This window comes from Vulpes vulpes, chromosome 5 (assembly GCF_048418805.1).
Source record: "Vulpes vulpes isolate BD-2025 chromosome 5, VulVul3, whole genome shotgun sequence".
Classification (NCBI taxonomy): Eukaryota; Metazoa; Chordata; class Mammalia; order Carnivora; family Canidae; genus Vulpes; species Vulpes vulpes.
In genome coordinates, this window is record NC_132784.1 from 112116959 (window position 1) to 112138432 (window position 21474).

The 21474-nt window shown below is 37.3% G+C and overlaps 1 protein-coding gene across 1 annotated transcript in view; it reads right to left on the reverse strand.

Annotated features, from left to right (window-relative positions):
- ATF6 (activating transcription factor 6) overlaps positions 1 to 21474 on the reverse strand; it is a 202928-nt gene that overhangs the window by 129300 nt on the left and 52154 nt on the right. Inside the window, exon 10 of the mRNA XM_025991244.2 lies at positions 2100 to 2231. Within this exon, the coding sequence (XP_025847029.1) occupies positions 2100 to 2231 (132 nt within the window). The remainder of the gene's footprint in view (positions 1 to 2099; positions 2232 to 21474) is intronic.

Genomic DNA, 21474 nt, shown 5'->3' on the forward strand with positions numbered 1-21474 from the left:
CTCATGTCATGATCCCAGGGTCCTGGGATCGAGTCCCAGGGTCCTGCTTCTCCCTCTGCCTGTGTCTCTCCCTCTCTCTGTGTGTCTCTCATGAATAAATAAGTAAAAAAAATTTTTTTAATTGCATTTGTTGCTTTCAAATGTTGCACAAACATTTCTGGTATCTTTTATTCAGAATTTATGATGATAAAAGTAAGAATATAAAATTGATGAACTGATACCTACTTGAATCTCCCAAGCTGCTTAATAATAACCTTAGATATTTCAAGAGATTTGCATGTAGCCAAGAATCTATAATCTTTTCCATATTTTACCAAGACCAGTAACCCAGCATAGGCAATGGTGACTGTGGGGTGGGGAAGAGCAAATGGCCTGCATTTCTATACTACTGTGAGAGCTGATAAATTACAGTCTGAGGGTCATCAAACATCTAGGTTGAACTAGGATGATCAGAGCACTATGCTTTCCACCTTATCTACCACAGACAAAGAGATGAAGGCTTGTATTTATTTAGTTCAAAATAATATTCTTGTAAAGGCTATCTGAACTATAATTTCAAGTATTTAATCAATAACTTGTTCAACTTTTTAACAACAGCAATACACACCTAAAAGTGCACATTCTCAACTCTCATAAATCCAAAGACTATGACATTTAAAATCTATCTAAGTTTTGGTGGATCTCATGTGGACAATAGAACTCAAAATTACATGTAGAACATGTAGGGCAATCTTGGACAACCATTTAGTAAAATGAAAGATACTATTAAACTCCAGCAATATTCAATGTTAAGTGAGCACTAAGATCACTATTTCAGAAGTATGGCTAAATTTGGCATGTTAAAGAAAACCAAGAAATGCTATATAGTATTTTCCAATATTATAGCATCCATCACATTGTATGCTGCATTACACTTATTGCCATAGAATTCTTTGGATTCTCCACCACGTTTAACATAGTACTCTACACACTGCAGATTCCCAAAAAAATGAAAACTAGCATTTTTTTCCAGGAAGGTTAAAAGGAGACAAGCCCACAGGACTATGGTAATAATTTCATTCAGTAATATGGCTGTCACAGTAAAAATTTAAAAAAATGATTCCCCTATGGCTCTTGGCCTGTAGGACCTTACAGAGTTATAAGTAAACAAATCTTTCATGATTCTCAAGCATTATATTGTGCAATCATTGCCACACCGTGACCTCCCTTTGCTTTCTTACTTAAGGACCTCTCTCCACTTGGCTCTAATAAAAATTCCAAATAACAGAGGAAAATGTTTATCAAAAAGTATACAGCTTGGGACGCCCGGGTGGCTCAGTGGTTGAGCGTCTGCCTTTGGCTCAGGGCGTGATCCCGGGTTACTGGGATCAAGTCCCACATCAAGCTCACCACAGAAAGTCTGTTTCTCTCTCTGCCTGTGTGTCTGCCTCTCTCTCTCTCTCTCTCTCTCTGTGTGTGTGTGTCTCTCATGAATAAATAAAATATTTTTTAAAAAAAAAGAATACAGCTCTGAGAATGTCCATTATAACGTTCTTCTAGTTTACATAATATAGATCTTGTCTTTTCATTAAGTTTTAAGTCTTTTACTACTGGCAAGCTATACTGGCAAGAAATTTACTAAGACAATGATAAACTATAACAAGGGAGGGAGATCCAACAATGATCACAATAAGTAAATATAAACAATTAGATCAAAGGACTGCACACAGGTTCACCCATATCATTCCACCAGGTCATATTCATCACAAGATGAATACTGTTACATACACTATACGTGTAACCGTATGATAGATAAAAAACTATTAAAAAACATTATGTATAATACAATGTGTGTACACTGTATGTGCCTCCTATTAGTACACAACTGGAGATTTTAAGGTCACACCTCTGTAAGAATTCCAAAATTGGGAAAGGTTTCAAAGAGTAAATTTATTCTTACAACTGATCTTAACAGTAAAATGTATTAAGGGCCTCCATAACTTGTTTGTTTGACATATTAAAACTGTGCATAAACAATTTAGGTGTCAAGTTATACTACTAATGCCCTGTGGCAGTTTCATTAAATCATTTTAACAGACAGAGACATGCCATCTTCTAACCTGTAGCTGTTTTTCTGGATGATACCATCTGATGTGTCTTCCACCTCTTTAGCAGAAAATTCTAGAAGATGTCTCCTTTGATTTGCAGGGTTCACACTAGGATTCTTTCTCCTGGAATCCTGTTCCAACATGCTGAAAATTTTAAAAAGTGAAACAATAATTGAAATAAAAATATGTCACATATATGCAAGCTGCATTAGCTCTAAAGCAATCTCAAATTCCTTCCTAGGTTCATGCATACAGCATGAAGGCTAGGCACAGAAGACAAAACAGCACATTGCTCTGGTCAAATCCCTCACCTGGCATCCTGTACATATAAAGAACAATTTTGAGAATAGTTTTCATTAGTCTAAAAGTACCTCATTTTTAAACTGCTTAAACAGTATCAGTATTCTATATGCTTTAAAAACTCTATAATTACATATGTATATAAAGTAGAAATAAGTAAAACATACACATAAACAAATTTTAAATTCAGATATCTGAAATATAAAGTCCTCCTGGATGCTGTAAACTGATATTTTCAACAAGAGAACACTTCAAATGAAATTGGAACTTTTCTCCTTATGAACAGCCAAATCCCAGCAGGCAGGTGATCAAATACAGGTAACAAAAAAATTTTTTTTCAAAGATTTATCTATTTATTTTAGAAAGAAAAAGAGAGTGAGCACACACACAAGTGGGGGAAAGGGGAAGAGGAAGAGAGAAAATCTTAAGCAGGCTCCCCACAGAATGCAGAACCCAACATGGGGGCTCAACATCATGACCCTGAAATCATGACCTGAGCTGAAACCAAGTTGGATGCTTAACTGACTGAGCCACTCAGGCACCCAACAAAAAATTATTTTAAAAAATACTTCTATTTTTATTTACATATAAAAATTTCCTATTTCCTTTTTTCTTCCCATCTTCCCCCCATACCTTCATTTGTCAGTGTGTGTCCTCATGGTGGGCATTAAGTATTTGCAGCTAGCAAACAGATACACACACACACGTATAAATAGTAAATACTGCAAGAGTTATTTAACACTTTTAACTAGCTAATCATGGGCTTAGAGATTTGGCTCACCAATAAGATATTTTGTATGTACACTTTATTTTATAATGCCACGCACACAATTTACACTTATTCTAATCTTGAAATTAAACCCAAAGGTAATTTCCTTAGGGAAACACAAAAAGGATGCCAGATTCTACTGAGAGGGATGAAGAGGTAGAGGGAAGAAAGGCTGATGAAAGTGGGTCACAATTAGGGGGCCTTGGGGTTCTAAAAGAAAAGGAGTTTCTCAGAGTAGGGCAGTTTGCCTCCAAGTCTGGGGAAAGAAGTGCTAGGGAAACCAAGTAGCAAGTACCTCTCCCTAGAATCTTCTTCTGATCTCTTAGTTTATTTCCTATTCTCCTAGGTTCTTCCCCCCACCCCACCCCAGAATCGCTACCCGGTGGTCTTCATACAGTATGCTGTAGCACCTAAGACCTGCTGTAAATGTTTCAAAGGTGTCCACCAAATTACCAGCCTTGTGGGACATTTAATTTTGCTACAACTGAGGATAGATACATTCTGTACCATTCTATTTTTCAGATACAATGTTTATCTGACTGGTCACAAACAACAAGAACCTTGCCCCAGAAAAGGGAAAAGGCCTTGGTGGAGTCTCTAACCAAACTTAGGAAAACTCAGCTTGGTACATTTTTTAGAAAATAGGAGAGAAGTAGTAGATAATAACTTTGTAGGGAAGACAGAGTGTGATGATAACTGCAGAATTTTTGCAACTTACTTCTTTGAAAAATATTTTACTTTTAAATCTTTCAGAGTGTGGTGCCAAACATTCTACTTAAGAACGTAAGCTATAGGGCAGCCCGGGTGGCTCAGATGTTTAGCGCCACCTTCAGCCCAGGGCGTGATCCTGGAGACCTGGGATTGAGTCCCATGTTGGGCTCCCTGCATGGAGCCTGCTTCTCCCTCTGCCTGTGTCTCTGCCTGTCTCTCTCTCCCTCTGTGTCTTTCATGAATAAATAAAATCTTAAAAACACACACACACACACACACACACAATGTATGTTATAAACAAAACAAAGTTAAGAACTTTCTCCTCTGTTTACAGGATCTTGGTTAATTCAACACCTCCACTATATTAGTGACACATCCGCAAAATAACATCCCTGTTCATGCAAGTACTCCCTCCACCCCTCCAGTGACTACGAGGGCTTCCACCACCCTGACTGTGAAAAGCGTTTCCCTTTATTTTAACTAGAAATGTGCTTTTTTGTAAATTCTACCCTTTGGTTCTAGTTCTGGGCTCTGTGGCTATTCAGAAGAAGCCCAAGCAAGCCTCCTTCCAATATCCAAAGACATCTAATATACCACCCCTACCCCCCACGCACACTTTCTTTATCAAAACTATGGTTTTTTTCCACATGTTCTTTTTTGAAGGATAGTCTCAGGTCCCTTCAGTATGTTTGGCCTCTCTCCTATCAATATGCCTCTCAGAAGTGGTGTCCAAAACTGACTACAGCACTTCTCAGGTGCTATGACGAGCCAGGATGGAACAGATTAATTCATTCCCACATTCTAGATACTATTCTTCCTCTGATACAGTCTAATATCCCCCAGGCTTTGTTGGCAGTTACACCATACGTTATTTATATTGAGCCTGCTTTAATCAAAATCCCAATCTTCTTCACACACAGATTTTGAACAATTATTTTCTTTTCCCTTCCTCTCCCATTTTCAATTCTGAATTTACATAATTGAGGTTTTGATCCCAGTTGAATAATTTACATTTTTTTTTAAAATATCACTTTGTCTACTACCCAGTCAAGAAGTTCTAGGATCCTAATTAGCAAAAGAAATTTTCCTTCTAAGCAAGGATCAGCATGCCATCAACATCCTCAACTGAGCCGTTATTTAAATACTAAAAGGCACAGAACAAAGAAATTGAGCAATGGAGCATGCCCCTAAAGACAGCCTTATAAAAATATAAGTTTCACCACTTCTGAATTAATTGTATCACATAGTCCAAAATTTCCCATCTTAACCATACAGATATTGCAAGACTGTTAAATGTTCTAAGATGCAAGTACAGTACAACAGTAGCTGCCATTTTTTGGGCACCTACTATTTATTAGGAAATGAAGACCGTATAAGTTGAGGCTCAAAGAATATAAACAATCTGCACAAAGTCATGCTCTAAGTAATTAAAGAAGTGAGGTTTGGACCTAAGACTGGAACTCCATGATGTTGACAACATTCCTCAGAATGACTATTTATTCAACACTCATTAAATATCTATTATGTTCCAGGAACCATATACAATGGTAAAGACTGGAAGATAAAAAAAAAAAAATAGGGGCGCCTCGGTGGCTCAATCAGTTGAGGGTCCAAGTCCAAGTCTTAATTTCAACTCAGGTCACGATGTCAAGACTATAGGATCAAGCCCTGCTTCCGGCTCAATGCTGGGCATGAAACCTGCCTGGGATTCTGTGACTCGCTCTCCCTCTGCCCCCGCCCCTCCTTCCCTCTGAAAAAATAACTAAATTAAAAAAATAAAAAGCATTTTCAAGATTTTTAAAAAGATAAAAATCAAATTACAGTGCATATGTATGTGAGGGTGTTGTTATACAGATAAAAGAGAGTGATTAATGTCATAATAAAGGTTAATGCTGAATGCTATGGAAGCATACAGCTAAGGCATCTAATCTCACAATCTTAAATGAAAAGCAGTAAATAAACAGGTGGAAAAGGAAGAGAAAGTGAGGAAAGGCATTCCATACAGATGGAACAGAATATGAAAAATGTGCTCAGGTATAAGAGAGCATGTTTTGCTCAGAGAACTGCAAGTAAAGCAGGAGAGGGTATGTGGGTGGACACAGTGAGAAGGAGATCATCTCAGAGAGAGGAGTAAAGAAAGGGGACCAGAATGGTAACACAAGGTAGATCACAGATGGCCTTGCTTGCCACAGCATCACTTACTTAGTCTAGCAATTTATTCAAGGCACAAAAACAAACCTACCATGTTTTGTTCTTGTTTTAATTTTGGCTTTCAGATACCATATCCCTCCCTCCCTTCCTCTCTGTTTCTCTATTTCTCTCTCTCTTTCTCTCTCTCTCTCTCTCTCCCTCTTTCTAAAAACTTTATTTTAAAATAATCTCTACATTCAATGTGGGACTCAAGCTTATAACTCCAAGATCAAGGGTCACATTGCTCTACTGACTGAGCCAACCAGGCACCTCTATCATATCCCTTTCTGTATCAGAATCTTCCCTATGATTGTTAAATTCCCTGACCTAATGGAATCTACCTTCTTTCTTTTATTTTTTTTTAAATAATCTCTTAGTCTGCTATTTTTTTTTCGTTTTTAAATTTTTATTTATTTATGATAGTCACATAGAGAGAGAGAGAGGCAGAGACATAGGCAGAGGGAGAAGCAGGCTCCATGCACCGGGAGCCCGATGTGGGATTTGATCCCGGGTCTCCAGGATCACGCTCCGGGCCAAAGGCAGGCGCTAAACCGCTGCGCCACCCAGGGATCCCTACCTTCTTTCTTTTAAAAATTGGTATTACAATGATCTCCTAGTTACCTAGACTATTTCAAAAACAGAGGATTACTAGAACAGTTGCCCTGCTTTCCTATGTCCTGGCCAGGGAGTATAAGCCTTTAAAAAGGAGTATCCCGGGATGCCTCAGTGGCTCAGCAGTTGAGCATCTACCTTCAGCTCAGGGCATGATCCTGGGATCCAGGATCGAGTCCCACATCAGGCTCCTTGCATGGAGCCTGCTTCTCCCTCTGCCTCTGCCTGTGTCTCTGCCTCTCTCTCTGTCTCTCATGAATAAATACATAAAATCTTTAAAATAAATAAAAATAAAAAGGAGTATCCTTTGATTACTCTCACAGTTAACTGCCAAAGTGCTGCTATGGCTTCTAGAAGTAATTTTACTTGTGTTTCTTTGAATCCTACTGTCAAGTAGCAATTAACACAGTTGATTAGTTTTTCTGGATCAGAAAGCACCTTTCTCTAACGGTGATTCTCAAAGGTCTGGTACCTGAAGCAGCAGCATGTTAGAAATGCAAATTCTCAGGCCCCACCCCACTCCTACTCACTCAGAAAGTCTGGGAATGGTGTCCAACAACTCTATGTTTCAACTAGATATCTAAGTGACTGACACACTCAAATGTTTGAAAACCACCACTTTAAATAATCTTGTCTTTCACATCTTTCCTATCTCATTCCCTTAAAGTTACACATTTTTTTTCACAATGATTCCAACAGAAGTGGACAGACTGGGGAAAAGGCTGGGGGATCAGACAGGAGGTATGTGGAAGGGTATAATCAAAAGTGGACATCTGTCTGGTTTATGAATGATTTATAAAGTAAATTAGTTCAGCATTATTAATACTTCGATGTGTTTAAAAGAGCCTTTCTACTGACCATTGTTCTTTTGGTAAGCTGTTTGTACTACGATGAAGACAGGCATTTCAATTCACAATTTATGGCTGTTCCAAACAAATGTCTTGAGTTTATCACTTTAGTTGATTCCATCTGTAGGTGATCTGCACCACAGTCATTCAGCAGCTACACTTGCTGGAAATCACTTTTGATGTTGACTGGCTTGGCTCCTAAGTGATCACTATTTTTCACTGCTGCCCACATAAGTAATGCCTACCACAGTGTAATGACAATTTAACCTTAGTATTCTAGTAACTTCTACCGTTTGTTAGTCTCTGTCTACCCACTTGCCCAGAATGTATTTTGAAAAGGTAACATAATAAGAAATTTTGTAAAGAATCTTCTAAGTTTTTCACTTACTTTTTTCTTGGTGGTGGTTGTCATCTGGTTGCCCATTCCTTGTAGATTTTTTTTTAAGTCTTAAAATGAAATTTCCCTTAAGCTAAATTACAGACAAGCCAACTATATAATTCAGCTCAAAAAAAAAAAAAAACTATAAATACTTGAACCCTATGAAATGACCCACAGAAACTAATTTTAAACCATCAGAATAACTGCAGAATTCTATTTCCCTTGTTTTTCATTAATATTTGAAAGACATGAAAGAGGAACTTTATTTCACTGCCAAAATTCAAGACTGTCTTAGGTGCAATTGTGACACCATGAATATTAACAAGGAATCTGACAGTAGCCAAATGTACAAAAGAATAGAAGAAAATTGTTCATGTGAACTTTTAGATTCTTGGCATGAGTGTTTTAGCATCATTCAATGATCCTTTTTGTTAATTCTGGAAAAACTGAATTTTTAATTAATACAAAGAGATGGCTCAAAGTCACAGGAAGGGTAGTGTAATAAAGGCAATGACTGTTTATAGTTCACAACATTAATGAAACAGTCTAATCAAACTTTTCATGATTAGCTTAAATTAGGTTCTATTCTGTATTTTTAAATACACTAATAAATATTAAGAAAACAAAAGTCCCCACGTCTCTATGATCAGAACTATGTTACTCCACAAGAATTACAAGCGTTTTAAGCCATAAAATAATCATTACACCAAAAAAAAAAAAAAATAATAATCATTACACCAGTAAACCTTACACATGTCATGGGCCAACAGGCCTGAAAGCATGGATTGATAAAAACAATTTCAATTTCCCCAAAAGTCTTAAAAAAGTATAAGAATTGTTACTTTACTTTTTCATTTACAAAATTCTAAAAGCCAGCAACTGTTTGATTATCTGTGATGCCACTTAATTATTAAGAAATGATTTCAGATAACCAATTTTCATACCAAGTAGCTAAATTTTTTTAAAAAAGAACATTTCCAAATCCATTCTACCCTTTGCAAACCTGCTTTCTTATGGTATAAGTAGATCAATTTTAAATTCAAGCTGTCTCAGAAGGTAAGAATCAAATTGGTTTTCATCTCCCAAAGAAACCCACATGCTGCTACTGCTCTGTTGATCTGAGAACCACCCACCAAACTTGAAATCACTTAAGGCTGAAAAGAGCATGGAGTTCTTCCAGTTTTAATGTGGGATGGTGGAAAAAGCACAAAATTTGGAGTCAAGAGATCTGGGTTCAAGGTGTGGCTCTGAGACTCCCCACTTGAGGAGCCTTGGGATAGTTGGTTACCCTCTCTGACCTTCCAATTCCTCGTGTGTAAAATAGAAAAAATAACAAATATTTCACAATATTCCAAAGATTCAAGTGAAAGGAGAGGAGAGATGTGAACATGTTTTTTTATAAATCAAAAAGTGCTATGTGTCCCAAGGATGACACAAAGCAGTTAGTGGCACAGCTTGTCTTTCTGCCTGCCAGGCTTCTTTGAATTGCTTTAAAATCTGGGTCAGATTATTATGTCACTTCTCTGTCCAAACCTTCAGACAGCTCTCCATTTCTACTGTGGTAAAAGCCCTAAAGCTGAAAATGACCAAAGCCTCACAAAACTTGACCCCTCTCTCCATCTTACCTCTCTGGCATCATCACCTACTACTCCCCACCTTGCTCACTTCAATCCAGCCACCCTGACCTCTTTGCTTATCCTTGAACATGCAAGACATACCTCCACCCTAGGGCCTCTGCATTGGCTATTCCCTCTGCCAGGAATGCTCTTCCCCACATATCTTCCACATATCTATATGGTTAGCCCTCTCTTTAAGCCTTAGTTCAAATGTCTACTTTACTATGATCACTATTTAAAACTACAGTTCCAACAACCACCCTGCCACTTGTAAAATCATTCACTCTACCACAGTTTATCCCTTCCTTCAAAGAAACTACAACTGTATCATTATATTTACTTGTCAGTAAATGTTTAATGTCCTCACTAGAATATAAGTTAAGGAGTACACAGACCTCTGTTTTGTTCTAGGACAATGCTTAGCTCAGAGAAGAGCTATTTCTCTTTTCTAAATAACAAACAGATGAAATTTATGTACCATTCTGCCTCATGTCAAGAGAAAAATCCAAGTCTTCATTTTAGGGACACTAACTCACAACTCAAGAATGGCAGGTGGTGAACTCATTATTATACCATCTCCAGATCCAGGAACAGGAAATTATGTTAATTTTCATTGCAACTGAGGCTAAAGACAGAAAGTTCTCAAGGGAGTTCTCCAAATCTTTTTTTTTTTTTTTTTTAGTTCTCCAAATCTTAAAGAAGTTTTTTCCGTTTATTGAAAGGTTCACAGATGATTTTTGCAGGCTGATAATAACTGGGAGTAATTTTCTGTTTAGAAATGAGACTGAATAAAGAAATAAATCTTTAAATCAAGTTTTAAAAACCTTCTAAATAGCAGTTCTCAGAACCAGGGATTACCAGACCATGAGAAGAAACATGTACTTTGCAGTGGCAGTTTGCCAAGTGAGCCGACATGAGCAAGAAAACAGCACGAGATCCTTTCACTCATTCAATGAACAACTATAAAGTAAGCACTCTTCTAATAGGTGATGCTCATTCTTGGAACCCTGCCACTAAACTAAGAGGAAAGCCAAGCAGCTTGTGGAGAAGCCTAGATGAAGAAGAATGAAGAACCCTGGCCCAATACCCCGGTGGTCTCAGTGGAAGCCAGCACCAATCTGCTGGCAATGATGCATGAGCAAGCCATCTTGAAAGTGGTCCATGAACCCAACCCCATTTGACTCCATGGTGAGGGGCAAAGAGCTGTCTCTACTGAGTCCTGTCCAAACCACAGATGCTTTAGCAAAGTAAATGTTGTTCCAAGCCTTGCTTTAGCCTTGCTATGATCTGTTACATAGCAATAGATCACTAATACACTATACTTAATTGCTGAAGTCAAGGAGTCAATGTTTAATATAAAAAGTTTGTGTGTAATCAACTCTTTGGTTACCTTCTCACTTGAGAAAGACACCCCCTAATCATTCTAAATGTCAAAAAGATGCTTGTAAATTTGAGTGCAATAGTTTTTCTGTAATATTTACATCAATCTAGTCAACTTACGAGTATTTTCTCCTCCTTTCACAGCCAATCCTAAACTTTAAAGGGATGGGTAAAATTATTGGATTGAGTCCTAAACTCCTCTCCTTCTATCTGTAAATACCAACTTCTTCCCCCCCTGGGTGGTTCTATTAGTGATTAAGACAAGGGTTCAAAGGCAGACTCTGAATCCTGGCTCTGCAACATTATTAACAGACAAGCCATAAAATAATCATTACACCGGTAATGATTTCAGTCTCCTCATCTGTAAAACAGAGATAGTAACACCTTCCCTTATAGTTCTGAGAGAATTTATAGAAATTGCTTAGGCTCGTTTGCTTAGTATTTGATAAAAAACAGCTTAACACAGCAAACAAAAAAGCCACTACCTTTACCAACCAAGCACAGATGATATCAACATAGAGCCAACCTAGATTATTCTGGAAAGAATTTTCTTTCATTCATCTTTTCTTCCAACTGTCTTAATTCCATCTATCTCACATTTTCAAATTCACAACAATAAAACCCACCTAGGAAGGAGAAACAAAAGCAAGTAATGCTGCTTTACTAAGAAGAACTCAGAGAGAAAGCTATATAAGGCATATGGATTCTCTGTAATTCCCTAATTCTAGCTCCTCAGAGGTCATGGACTGTGATAAATTGACCGTGGACAGAACATACAGATGCCAATTTATGTTCAGAACACACAGACAACACAAAATCTAAATGCACACCACACACAGAGTTCACACATGCTACAATGGCCATAACTCAGTTGAAAACAATCTGTACAAGGACACCGGGGTAGCTCAGCAGTTGAGTGTCTGCCTTCAGCTCTCAGGGTGTGATCCCAGGTCTGGGGACCGAGTCCCACATCAGACTCTCTGCGAGAAGTCCGCTTCTCCCTCTATGTTTCTGTCTTTCTGTCTGTGTCTCTCATGAATAAATAATAAAATCTTTTAAAAATAAATCTGTGCAATGACCTTTAAAATATTTAAGTTTCAAATGCTTACTGCAATGACAAAACAGCTCAAATCTATAGAAAATAAGGCATTAATGGCCAACTGCCTAGTTTAAATGATATAGAATAATTACAGATATATTTTCTTACAATCAAAAGTTCCAGCTATCTTAATATTACGCTAGACCTTCCCTTAGCACAAGTAAAGCTATGTATTCCTTCATTATTTATGTTTTGTTCAACTTCTACAGCAGGGTCCTACCTGAATATACTAAGTACTGGAAATGATGGTTGTGGAAGCTGCTTCAGACACACCATACATAAACTAAGATTTGGGCTCTAAAGAAAACATCACAGTACCCACCTTAAACTCCGACGGTTTTCTTGTCTGCCCTGGTTTCTCAGGGACCCTCTCTCAAAAGATAAAAAGCAGAAGTTACATGACCTCCATTTATCTTCAAAGTAACATAGTGACTTATTCAAGGTAAAGAAGGCAATTAGCAAAGGATGTAGGTTTCTGATTTCAAATCCTTTAACAACTCAAGTCTGGGACAAAAGGTAGCCAAGCAATAAATGCTAAAGCCACTGGTACTCCTTGTAAACCTTCCAACATACAACTCACATGAAGTCCAAAACTAAAGAAAAACACCAACAGATTTTTCTACACCCTCAAAACTCAGCTCTGCCACTTGACAGACTGAGCCATCTTTTAAAACAAGGATGGAATCTACAGAGGGTGGAAGGAAAGAGAACCAATTACTCTGCACATTTTTTTGAAGAATGTATAAATAAATGAGATGATTTGGGGGAAGGACTGCCCTTAGCTCTATTTCCTCTCTGCAAGCCCAGATCCAGTAACACCTGCTATTTAGATGTATTTTATTTCTTCAGTTTATGTGTCACTTTGATAAATGTGGAAAGTACTTTTAGCCAAGAACTTGAATTAGATTTCATTTTAAAAATCTGGCTGAACAAAACCATGTATACTTGGTGGTTTGAATTCTGACATTTAAGTTATACAGTAACTTTTAACCTACAGCCAATAATGATTTCATACAGCAAAATGTGCTCAGCAATTGAACAAGAAAAAAAAAAAATCAGAGCCAGATTTGGGGACAGGCTCATCTTAGGATAAGAAGCTAGAGTTTTTCCTGTAAAAATTATGAAAAGCTGACAAACTTAGAGAATGCTAGAATAGAGACATTTTATTTCTAACCAGTTCCAGACATCTCAAATTCAATGCCATATTCTCTGTGGTCAGTTTTTCCTTAACAGTCTCATAAGCAAACCACAGAGTAGCTGGCCCTGAAATAGCATGATTTACTCTTCTTCATCCAAGTCTGACGTCTCAAACTATAGATTCCGTTCTAGTGAGGGGACAGCATCTAACCCGCAAACAAGGAAAAGGCATTGTCAATTTCAAACACTTATTATTTTTTCTTAAGACCTAGCATATTCAAAACCTCCTTAGATGTTGCTTTGTATTTTCAGAAAAGGAAGATGACGATAGTGACTTTTAAAATAGAAAGGGGAGAAAACATGACAAAGGAAAGTACGAACTGTAGTCCTATGTGCCAGGAAGAAGTTCCCCTCACAAGGTTATGCTGTGGCTCTTATTCAGTACAAAACAGAGGTCCATATGTTTCATCAATTATAGAAGACAAACTTTTAAGTATAGGGGTGTGTGTCTAGAGATTTAATGAAATTTATCTTATACACATTATCTTCTCATACAATGAATAAGTGCTCTTAAAATTTCCAGAGGCCAATGTATAGAAAAAAGAAAGACAACACTACACAGTTTTCAACTCTGGACATAATTCAGAATCACTGGGGGAAAAACATTTTAGGAGTAAATGAATCAGACCCATCCTACCAGATTCCACAAATTTTGGGCAGGGCTCCTTCCTTTTGAAGATTTCCTGGTGACTATTAATGTATAACCACGGTTGAGAACCACAATGAGAAAATGTGACAAAAAAATCATCCAACTTTTGAGGAGGCAAGGAAAATCTGCAAAACCTCAAACTTCTGCGATAAAAACTATAGTCCCTTTTGTTACTCAACAGTCAACAAAACTCAGAACAATAAACAACAGACTGCAAATAGGGTTCAGACCAATGTTTCTCCAACTAGCTCTTAATCATCCTGTTTTATAAAGATGGAAGTATTTTTAACACAATTTATCGCTGGTTAAACTTTATGTTGCCAACAGTACCTTTCGGAAATTCTTTTCTTCCATCAAGATTAATCTATTTTCCCTTTCTCTTCCCTTATTTCCTCCGCTTTTCTTAAATTAATTCAACTTCCCTCCACCAAGAAGTATTTTTACAAATGTCTAAAAGAAACACTGCTCATTCCCTCCACCCCACCCTATTTCCCTGGTATCTGTACAACTCTGAAATTTACATCAATCCCTGAGATATGGGGGAAGAGTTAAACTTCCCTAATGTCAAAATGGTCTTGAAGTAAAAACTTAAAATAATAACAAAAGAGAAACACATCAGCACAGAGCAGCAATGAAAACCATGCCTCTGGTATGACTGATATCAGGTATGATCTTTGAACAATGCTTTAAAAGAAAGCAGGAACCCAAGAAAGGGAAACTCTAAAAACTCATCCCCCTCCTTAATCTCTTCTTCAACCTCATAAAATACTAACTTGATAAGCACTTACACTGTATCCTATCCCATTCCAACATCCTTAGAAGGCTAAATGACACTATAATGCAGAAAGTAATAACAATGATATAAAGAGAATGGGTTATGAAAATTAAAGTGTCTTGGAAAACATACAACCAGAAGAAAAATAAGAAAATTTAACCAGTCATAAAAGGCCCACAGAGTGAAGACTTTTTGGGCTTATGTTTTTTTTTTTTTTTTTTTTTTTAAGGCAACACAAAGGATAGACATGGGGAAAAAACTTATTTTCCATCTCTGTATCATACCTTGGTGTTTTGTGTCCTACACCTCCCATGAGCATCAGTCTCTACTCTCCTTCTAAATCTTTAATTTCACTCTCTGGGGTGAAGCCTTTCCTATAATCACCATCTCCACTTCCCTCCTCCCCTGCCCAGACAATACTCACAACACACACCTTATGACTTAGTACTCACTGGAACTCTACCATTTAATGGTCACTGTTTCAAAACGGTCTTCTCCTCTGCAGGGAGCAGGATGCCCCAGAGGAACTGGCCACAGGTGGGCTGCCCTCTGAGCCCTGCTGCTTTCCACTCCTTGCCAGACAGTCTATGCTCATACATACCAGCATTCATTCATTCATCTGTTCAATCAATTACCACCACAAAGATTTATTTTATTAAGTAACTACACTATGGGGCAGCCCGGGTGGCTGAGCGGTTTAGCGCTGACTTCAGCCCAGGGCATGATCCTGGAGACCCAGGATCAAATCCCAATGTTGGGCTCCCTGCATGGAGCCCGCTTCTCCCTCTGCCTGTGTCTCTGCCTCTGTGTGTGTGTGTGTCTTTCATGAATAAATAAATAAAATCTTTAAAAAAAAAAAAAGTAACTACACTATGTTAAGCATGATCTAAAAGTCAAGAAAGGTCTAGCCATACCTGACTGCTTCCTACTACGGGTAAAAAGTCATCCTTTCTAAATATTTGCTCACAGAACTCCCTTCGCCTGGAATGCCTGTCTCTTCTGGTGAGCCTGACAAAATCCTTCTTAGTAATTCAGTGCAACATTTTGTGTCTGCCATGTACTATACACATTATGGTAAATGCTGAAGATATAATAAAAACACGGACTGAAGCAAAGTTTCTCAAAAAAAGAAAAAAGGAAAAGAAACAACAACACAAGAGCTATAGCAGTGAAGATGGGAATAACTAGGACTGTGTGACAAGTTCTATGATATGTAAACAGGATGATTTGGGAGCAGCAGGCAGAAATACTTAGCCTGGCCTACATGTGAGTTAAACTTGGTCAATGCAACTTCTAACTTCTGTAATAACAATTCCCTCGCTTTTCTATATAGCTTTACCACATATGCATACACATTCATACTGTACAGTTCTTTTGGTCTAAACTTAGTACAAATGTACCATACCATATATTCTCTTCTGCAATTTGCTTATTCCATACAATATGATAGTTCCTACAAGGTCTGATAAATAGTATTTCTAATACCATTCAGTAATAATTTAATTATGATTTCTTCTTTGGTTTAGGAGTTATTTAGAATTGTGCTTTTTAAGTTCTAGTAATATAGGAGTTCTTTTTGTTATTGGTTTCTAGTGTAATTACATGGACAGTGAATGAAATCTACATGTTAGTCTTTGAAATCTGTTAAGAGTTCCTTTATGACCTAGTGCAGATCAATTCTTTTCTTAACATCTCCACCTCTGGTTCAAAAATTCTGTGTTGATAAATGTAGTGTTTATCTAAATGGCCATTAGATCAAGTTTCATAATCATAATATTCAAATCTTCTCTATCTTTGCAGATTTTCCTGTCACTGTGCTCCATCAAAAGAGGCACACTCACTACGGCAGTGAAATGTCCGTTTCCCCCAGAGTTCTAGTAGTGATTGTTTCCAAGCTCTATTATTAGGTATATACTAATTTAGAATTATTATATATCCCTGGTAAACTAACCTTTTAATCAACCGGTAAGTAATTAGGTCTATTAATACTGTCTCTTTAGATGATATCTGTCTGATATTAATAAACCAACTCCAGCTTTGTTTTATCTACTATTTGCTTTTCCATCCCTTGACTTTCAACTTTGACTTTCTGTACCTTGATGCTTTTTAGATGTTTCTCCTTTAAAAGGCATACAGTTGTTATTTTGCCTCCCCACCCGCAGTCTGACAAGCTTTGTGCTCTAAATATAGAGTTCTGTCAGTTTCCACATATCATGATTATGGGTAATATTCTAGATTCATTTCTACTATCATATTTCATGCTTTCATATTCTAGTAGTCTCTTTCCCTCTTTTCATGCCTTCTTTTGGGTTGAGTATGCCCATCTCATTCAGTGATGTTCCTTCCACTAGATTTTGAAATGATACACTCCAATTATATTTTGTTAGGGGTTAACCCAAAGCTTTAAAATGCTAATATAACTTAACAAGTCTAAACAATATTTTTACCTACTTCCCAAATAAGGATCAGAACTTCGAATGTTTTCGCTTCAATCACACCCTTCCCAATTTATTAGGTATGACTACAGAAAACACTTCAACCTTGACTTGTTCTAACCTTACAAACTAGACATAGTTAATGTTTTAGATCATCAACTTTTTAAAAAAGTTTCATCTACAACTATTATTTTTGTTGTTGGCCATTCATTTCTGCATCTCAAATCTTCTTTTGAGGTTATTTTCCTTCTTCCATTCTGAATACTCTCTTTTTAAGATCAGAGGCTATTTATTTTCTGCATTGTCCCCTCTGTGTGGATTTATCTGGTGTTTTTTTCATGATAAAATTAAGGTTATTCATTTTTGGCCAGAATATCACAGAAGTGATACTGTATCCTTTTCAGTGCATCACATCAGGAAGTGATGTCAGATGTCAGAACATCTCCTGACAAGCACTATTTTGATTACTTGGCTATGGTAGTATAATCTCCTGTCTCTTAATCTCTTCCATGTGTTCCATCTCATCTTTCTTTTCCACTCTGCATTTCTTCAGCCCTATCTCCCCATTCACGATTTCTTCAAATGTACCTATTTTGTTGTTATAACCCAGGTATTGTTTTTCTAATTTTAACTTATCACATTTCTAGATTTTTTTTTCAAAATGTCTGGATCATTTCTGATAGTCTTTCGTTCCTTTGTCATTCTTCAATTCCCTTTTATTTCACATATTTATTTTACACCTTGTATCTGCTGATTCAAATATCTGGAGTCTTCAATGTCTGATTCTGTAGTTTTTTATTTCCTCTAACTCCTGTTCATGGTGGCTTGTTTCTTAGTGTGACTAATGATTCTGGGGAAGCAAGGGGATGTTGGCTCATGTTCACTTGGAACTGGATCTGCAGCAGTTTTTCAGTATGGATGTTCACAGTGCTTTCCTCAGAGAAGAGTATGCATCTGTGTCTGCCAGGAGGCTAGCAGTACCAACACAGGGCCACTTAAACTAAATTTTTGGTTTAGTTTTTTGAGGAGGCACAACAGTAGCATAAATCCAGGCTCAAATCTGTATGAATTAAGGCTTGTGATGATGAATTCTCAGAGAGACTTTTTCCTTATTTCCACCCTACTCAAAGCTAATACCAAGACAGGTACTTACCAACACTATCCCTATGTGGTATGACAACCTACTTTTCCCCCTTCCTTCTTTTTAGCAACTGAGAATGTGATTCTTTGGAAGTTCCAGCTTTATTTGGGTTTGGGAAAGGGGGATAGAGCTCAGTTGTGACTTCCTACCTTGTCTAGGCCAAAAGGATCAGTAAATGACTCCAGAACAAGTACCTCTTCCAACACTAGCCTACCAAATAATTCATGTTATCATTATATTTCTGGCCTCTGAGAATCTGAGAAGTCCTTACTTTGTCTTCAATTCAGTCATTATATAAGAGTTTTGATTTGTTTTTTAAATCAGCATTTTTTTGGCATATGAAACTGCAAAGAGTTTCTCCATATCTCTAGCCAAAAACCCTATCATGTTGCCAAAAACAGAAGTCCTGAAGGTTTCTTGGGCAATGGCAGAAAAAAACCACTTTATGGTATATTAGAAAAGGCTGAGCTTTCAATGATAATTTTTAAGAGACCTTGGTTAAATTTCCAGTTCTTTAACTATAAAATAGGACTAATAAGCATAGAATCAATCCTAATGAGTAGTAAGAAGAGAGTTTCCTACCAATTCACATTTATCCAGTTCAGCCATTCTCTGCTACCCAGAATTACTATTTTTATAGACCACCCAGAGTGGGCCAGCTCTTTGAATCTCGTGCCAGAAATAGCTAGATGCCATCTTTACTATCCACACAACATCAATAAGGTCAGAAAAATTAACCCTTTTAAGTCTGCCTGGTTTATTTTATTTTTTCTGTGTGATGACAATCCAGTAACCTAAAACTCTTCAAACCAGTCAGTGTTGCTGCACAAAACCCCTTACTTTAGATGTAAGATGTATTTACATTTCATCACAAGTGCCTTCAGGAAATATTCTTAAGGCATACCTATATGCAGCAAACTTGCATGTTAAATATATTTTCACTTGGACCCACACCAATATATGCACAGAAGTTCGATTCTACATTGAACATCTGAAACAACACTGACAACTTTATTATGGTAATGTGATCTGTTATGAAAGAGTTTTCGTTTCCTAAATTTAAAATGCTTTGGAAATCTCTCATTAAAATGTCTATTTGTCTGACCAGACTTAGTTTTGCAGTACTTGAGAAAAGTTCAGTTAGAACTCATAATCTGTTTTTTTCTGCACCAATTAAAACATAATAATGCTTGCTTAAGCTTTATAGATATATAGGGCCATGGGTGTGAAAGTTATTCAATAAATACATTCCAGGTGGTATTAATAAGGTCCAACTGGGGAGTTTCTGCTCTTCTGGCAGATTCCCAGCCCTGAGAAGCTTCTCAGTCTTGCAGTGAAGAGGCTGCAAAGGATGGGGTTAGTAGACAATCCTTCTGAATAACACACGATGGAACATCTCCATTGCCAAACAGTGTTACAGGGACAGGTTGCAATATTTCAGACCATTGTTGCTCTCTCAGCTTGGATATTTCACTATTTGTGCCAAGTTTTGTCCAGAAGTAATAGTTCCTGGTTTTTTAGGAGTTTCATAGCCATTTTTTTTTTTTTTTTAATCTCCTCCTTGGTGTCTGGAGATATTCCAACCCGTTAAGATACTTTGATATTTCTTTACTCCTCACAGCTCTTCACTGCCTTTCTTCAATCAAGCCTGTTACCATGTTTTTTAAAATTTGCACACTTCCTAAATTTCCCACTACCTCTTGGCTTTCTGTTTCTCAAGCCTTCACAAAGAGACAGATACAGATCTCTTCTGGCTGTTCCTCAGGACCTTCAAGTATTTAAGCTTCCTCCCACTCTTCATTCTGTTTGTACTGTCCATCTAATTTTTTGGACACAAAACTTTTTTTTTTTTAATGTTTTTTTTTATTTTTTTATTTATGATAGTCACACAGAGAGAGAGAGAGAGGCAGAGACACAGGCAGAGGGAGAAGCAGGCTCCATGCACCAGGAGCCCGACGTGGGATTCGATCCCGGGTCTCCAGGATCGCGCCCTGGGCCAAAGGCAGGCGCCAAACCGCTGCACCACCCAGGGATCCCTGGACACAAAACTTTCATGATGAAACAGGACCATCATCTCTGTCTTGCAAAATGAATTAACCCATCTGCTCAAAGAAATGAGATCCATCCCCACACAACCCCTCCACTCTCAGTAGCTATAAGGATCATTAAGTCATTGAAAAATTTTTGTCTCCCCCCCACACACACAAATCTCTATTTACTCATGGGGGCTTTCACAAGAGTATATCCCATCCTGACTTCCTACTGCATAACCTTTACTATTTATCAAATGTTACTGCATAAAGCCTCTGAGACTGCCATTATCAGAATTAAATGAAAAAATCATTTTAATATGAAGAATATCAGTAAAATGTCAACAGGTAGTAAAGAAAATTTTTTTAATAATTTAAATGCTTGCTCCAGGTGTATCTTCTACATATTCTATGTAACACGTCTAATATAAACTTTCAAAAATAGGTCAACTCAGAAATATGATCTCTTTCCACCAAATCATTTTAGTAAAAAGTAGATGGTTGTCTGGGGCTCCGTGATGGGATATCAAATGCTCTGCAGAGCTGTGCTAATACCAAATGATAACAAAAGTTGAATACAAGATCTACATTTTATTTTTTAGAAACTATGTAGAAATAAAATGGGAATGACCTAGCTTGACCATCAAACATGTGAAAAAGGTATGGGGATTTTAGTTAATAATACATTTCTTCGAAACAGTGACCACAATCAGGCTACATGAAAAGAGCTCTTAAGAAGTAAGGATTTCACTACAGTCTACACAGATTACCATCAACCTGCTTGTTGCCAAATTCAATGTTCTCATATCAAGTTTCTGCCTTTCACTCTTGGTTTCAGAAAACCAATTTCTTCTGTCTCTCCCTAACCCTACTCACTCAAAGTTTCTTTTCCTGAGTCTGTTATGCTGGTTTCCCCAGATTCTCATTATTCTTCTTCCTCTACATGTTCTCCTTGGATAATCCACCTACTCCACTACCATCCTTCTGTCTATCGTGGTAATTCCCAATGTCTAGTCAGTATCACAAATTTCCAATACTAATAAAAACCATTATCCTCCATCATAAAACAATTCATCTTCCTACTTCCTACCTTAATAACAACATTGCCATTCAGTCCCTCAAGATAGAAATTTGGAATTATCTTTAACTTCTCTCTTTTCTTCCATATGTCCCACTCTGTACCAGTCATCAAACCCCAGAGAGACAGCCTGTCCTTCCCATCACCATAGTCCAAGTCCAGATTCCCATGTATCACC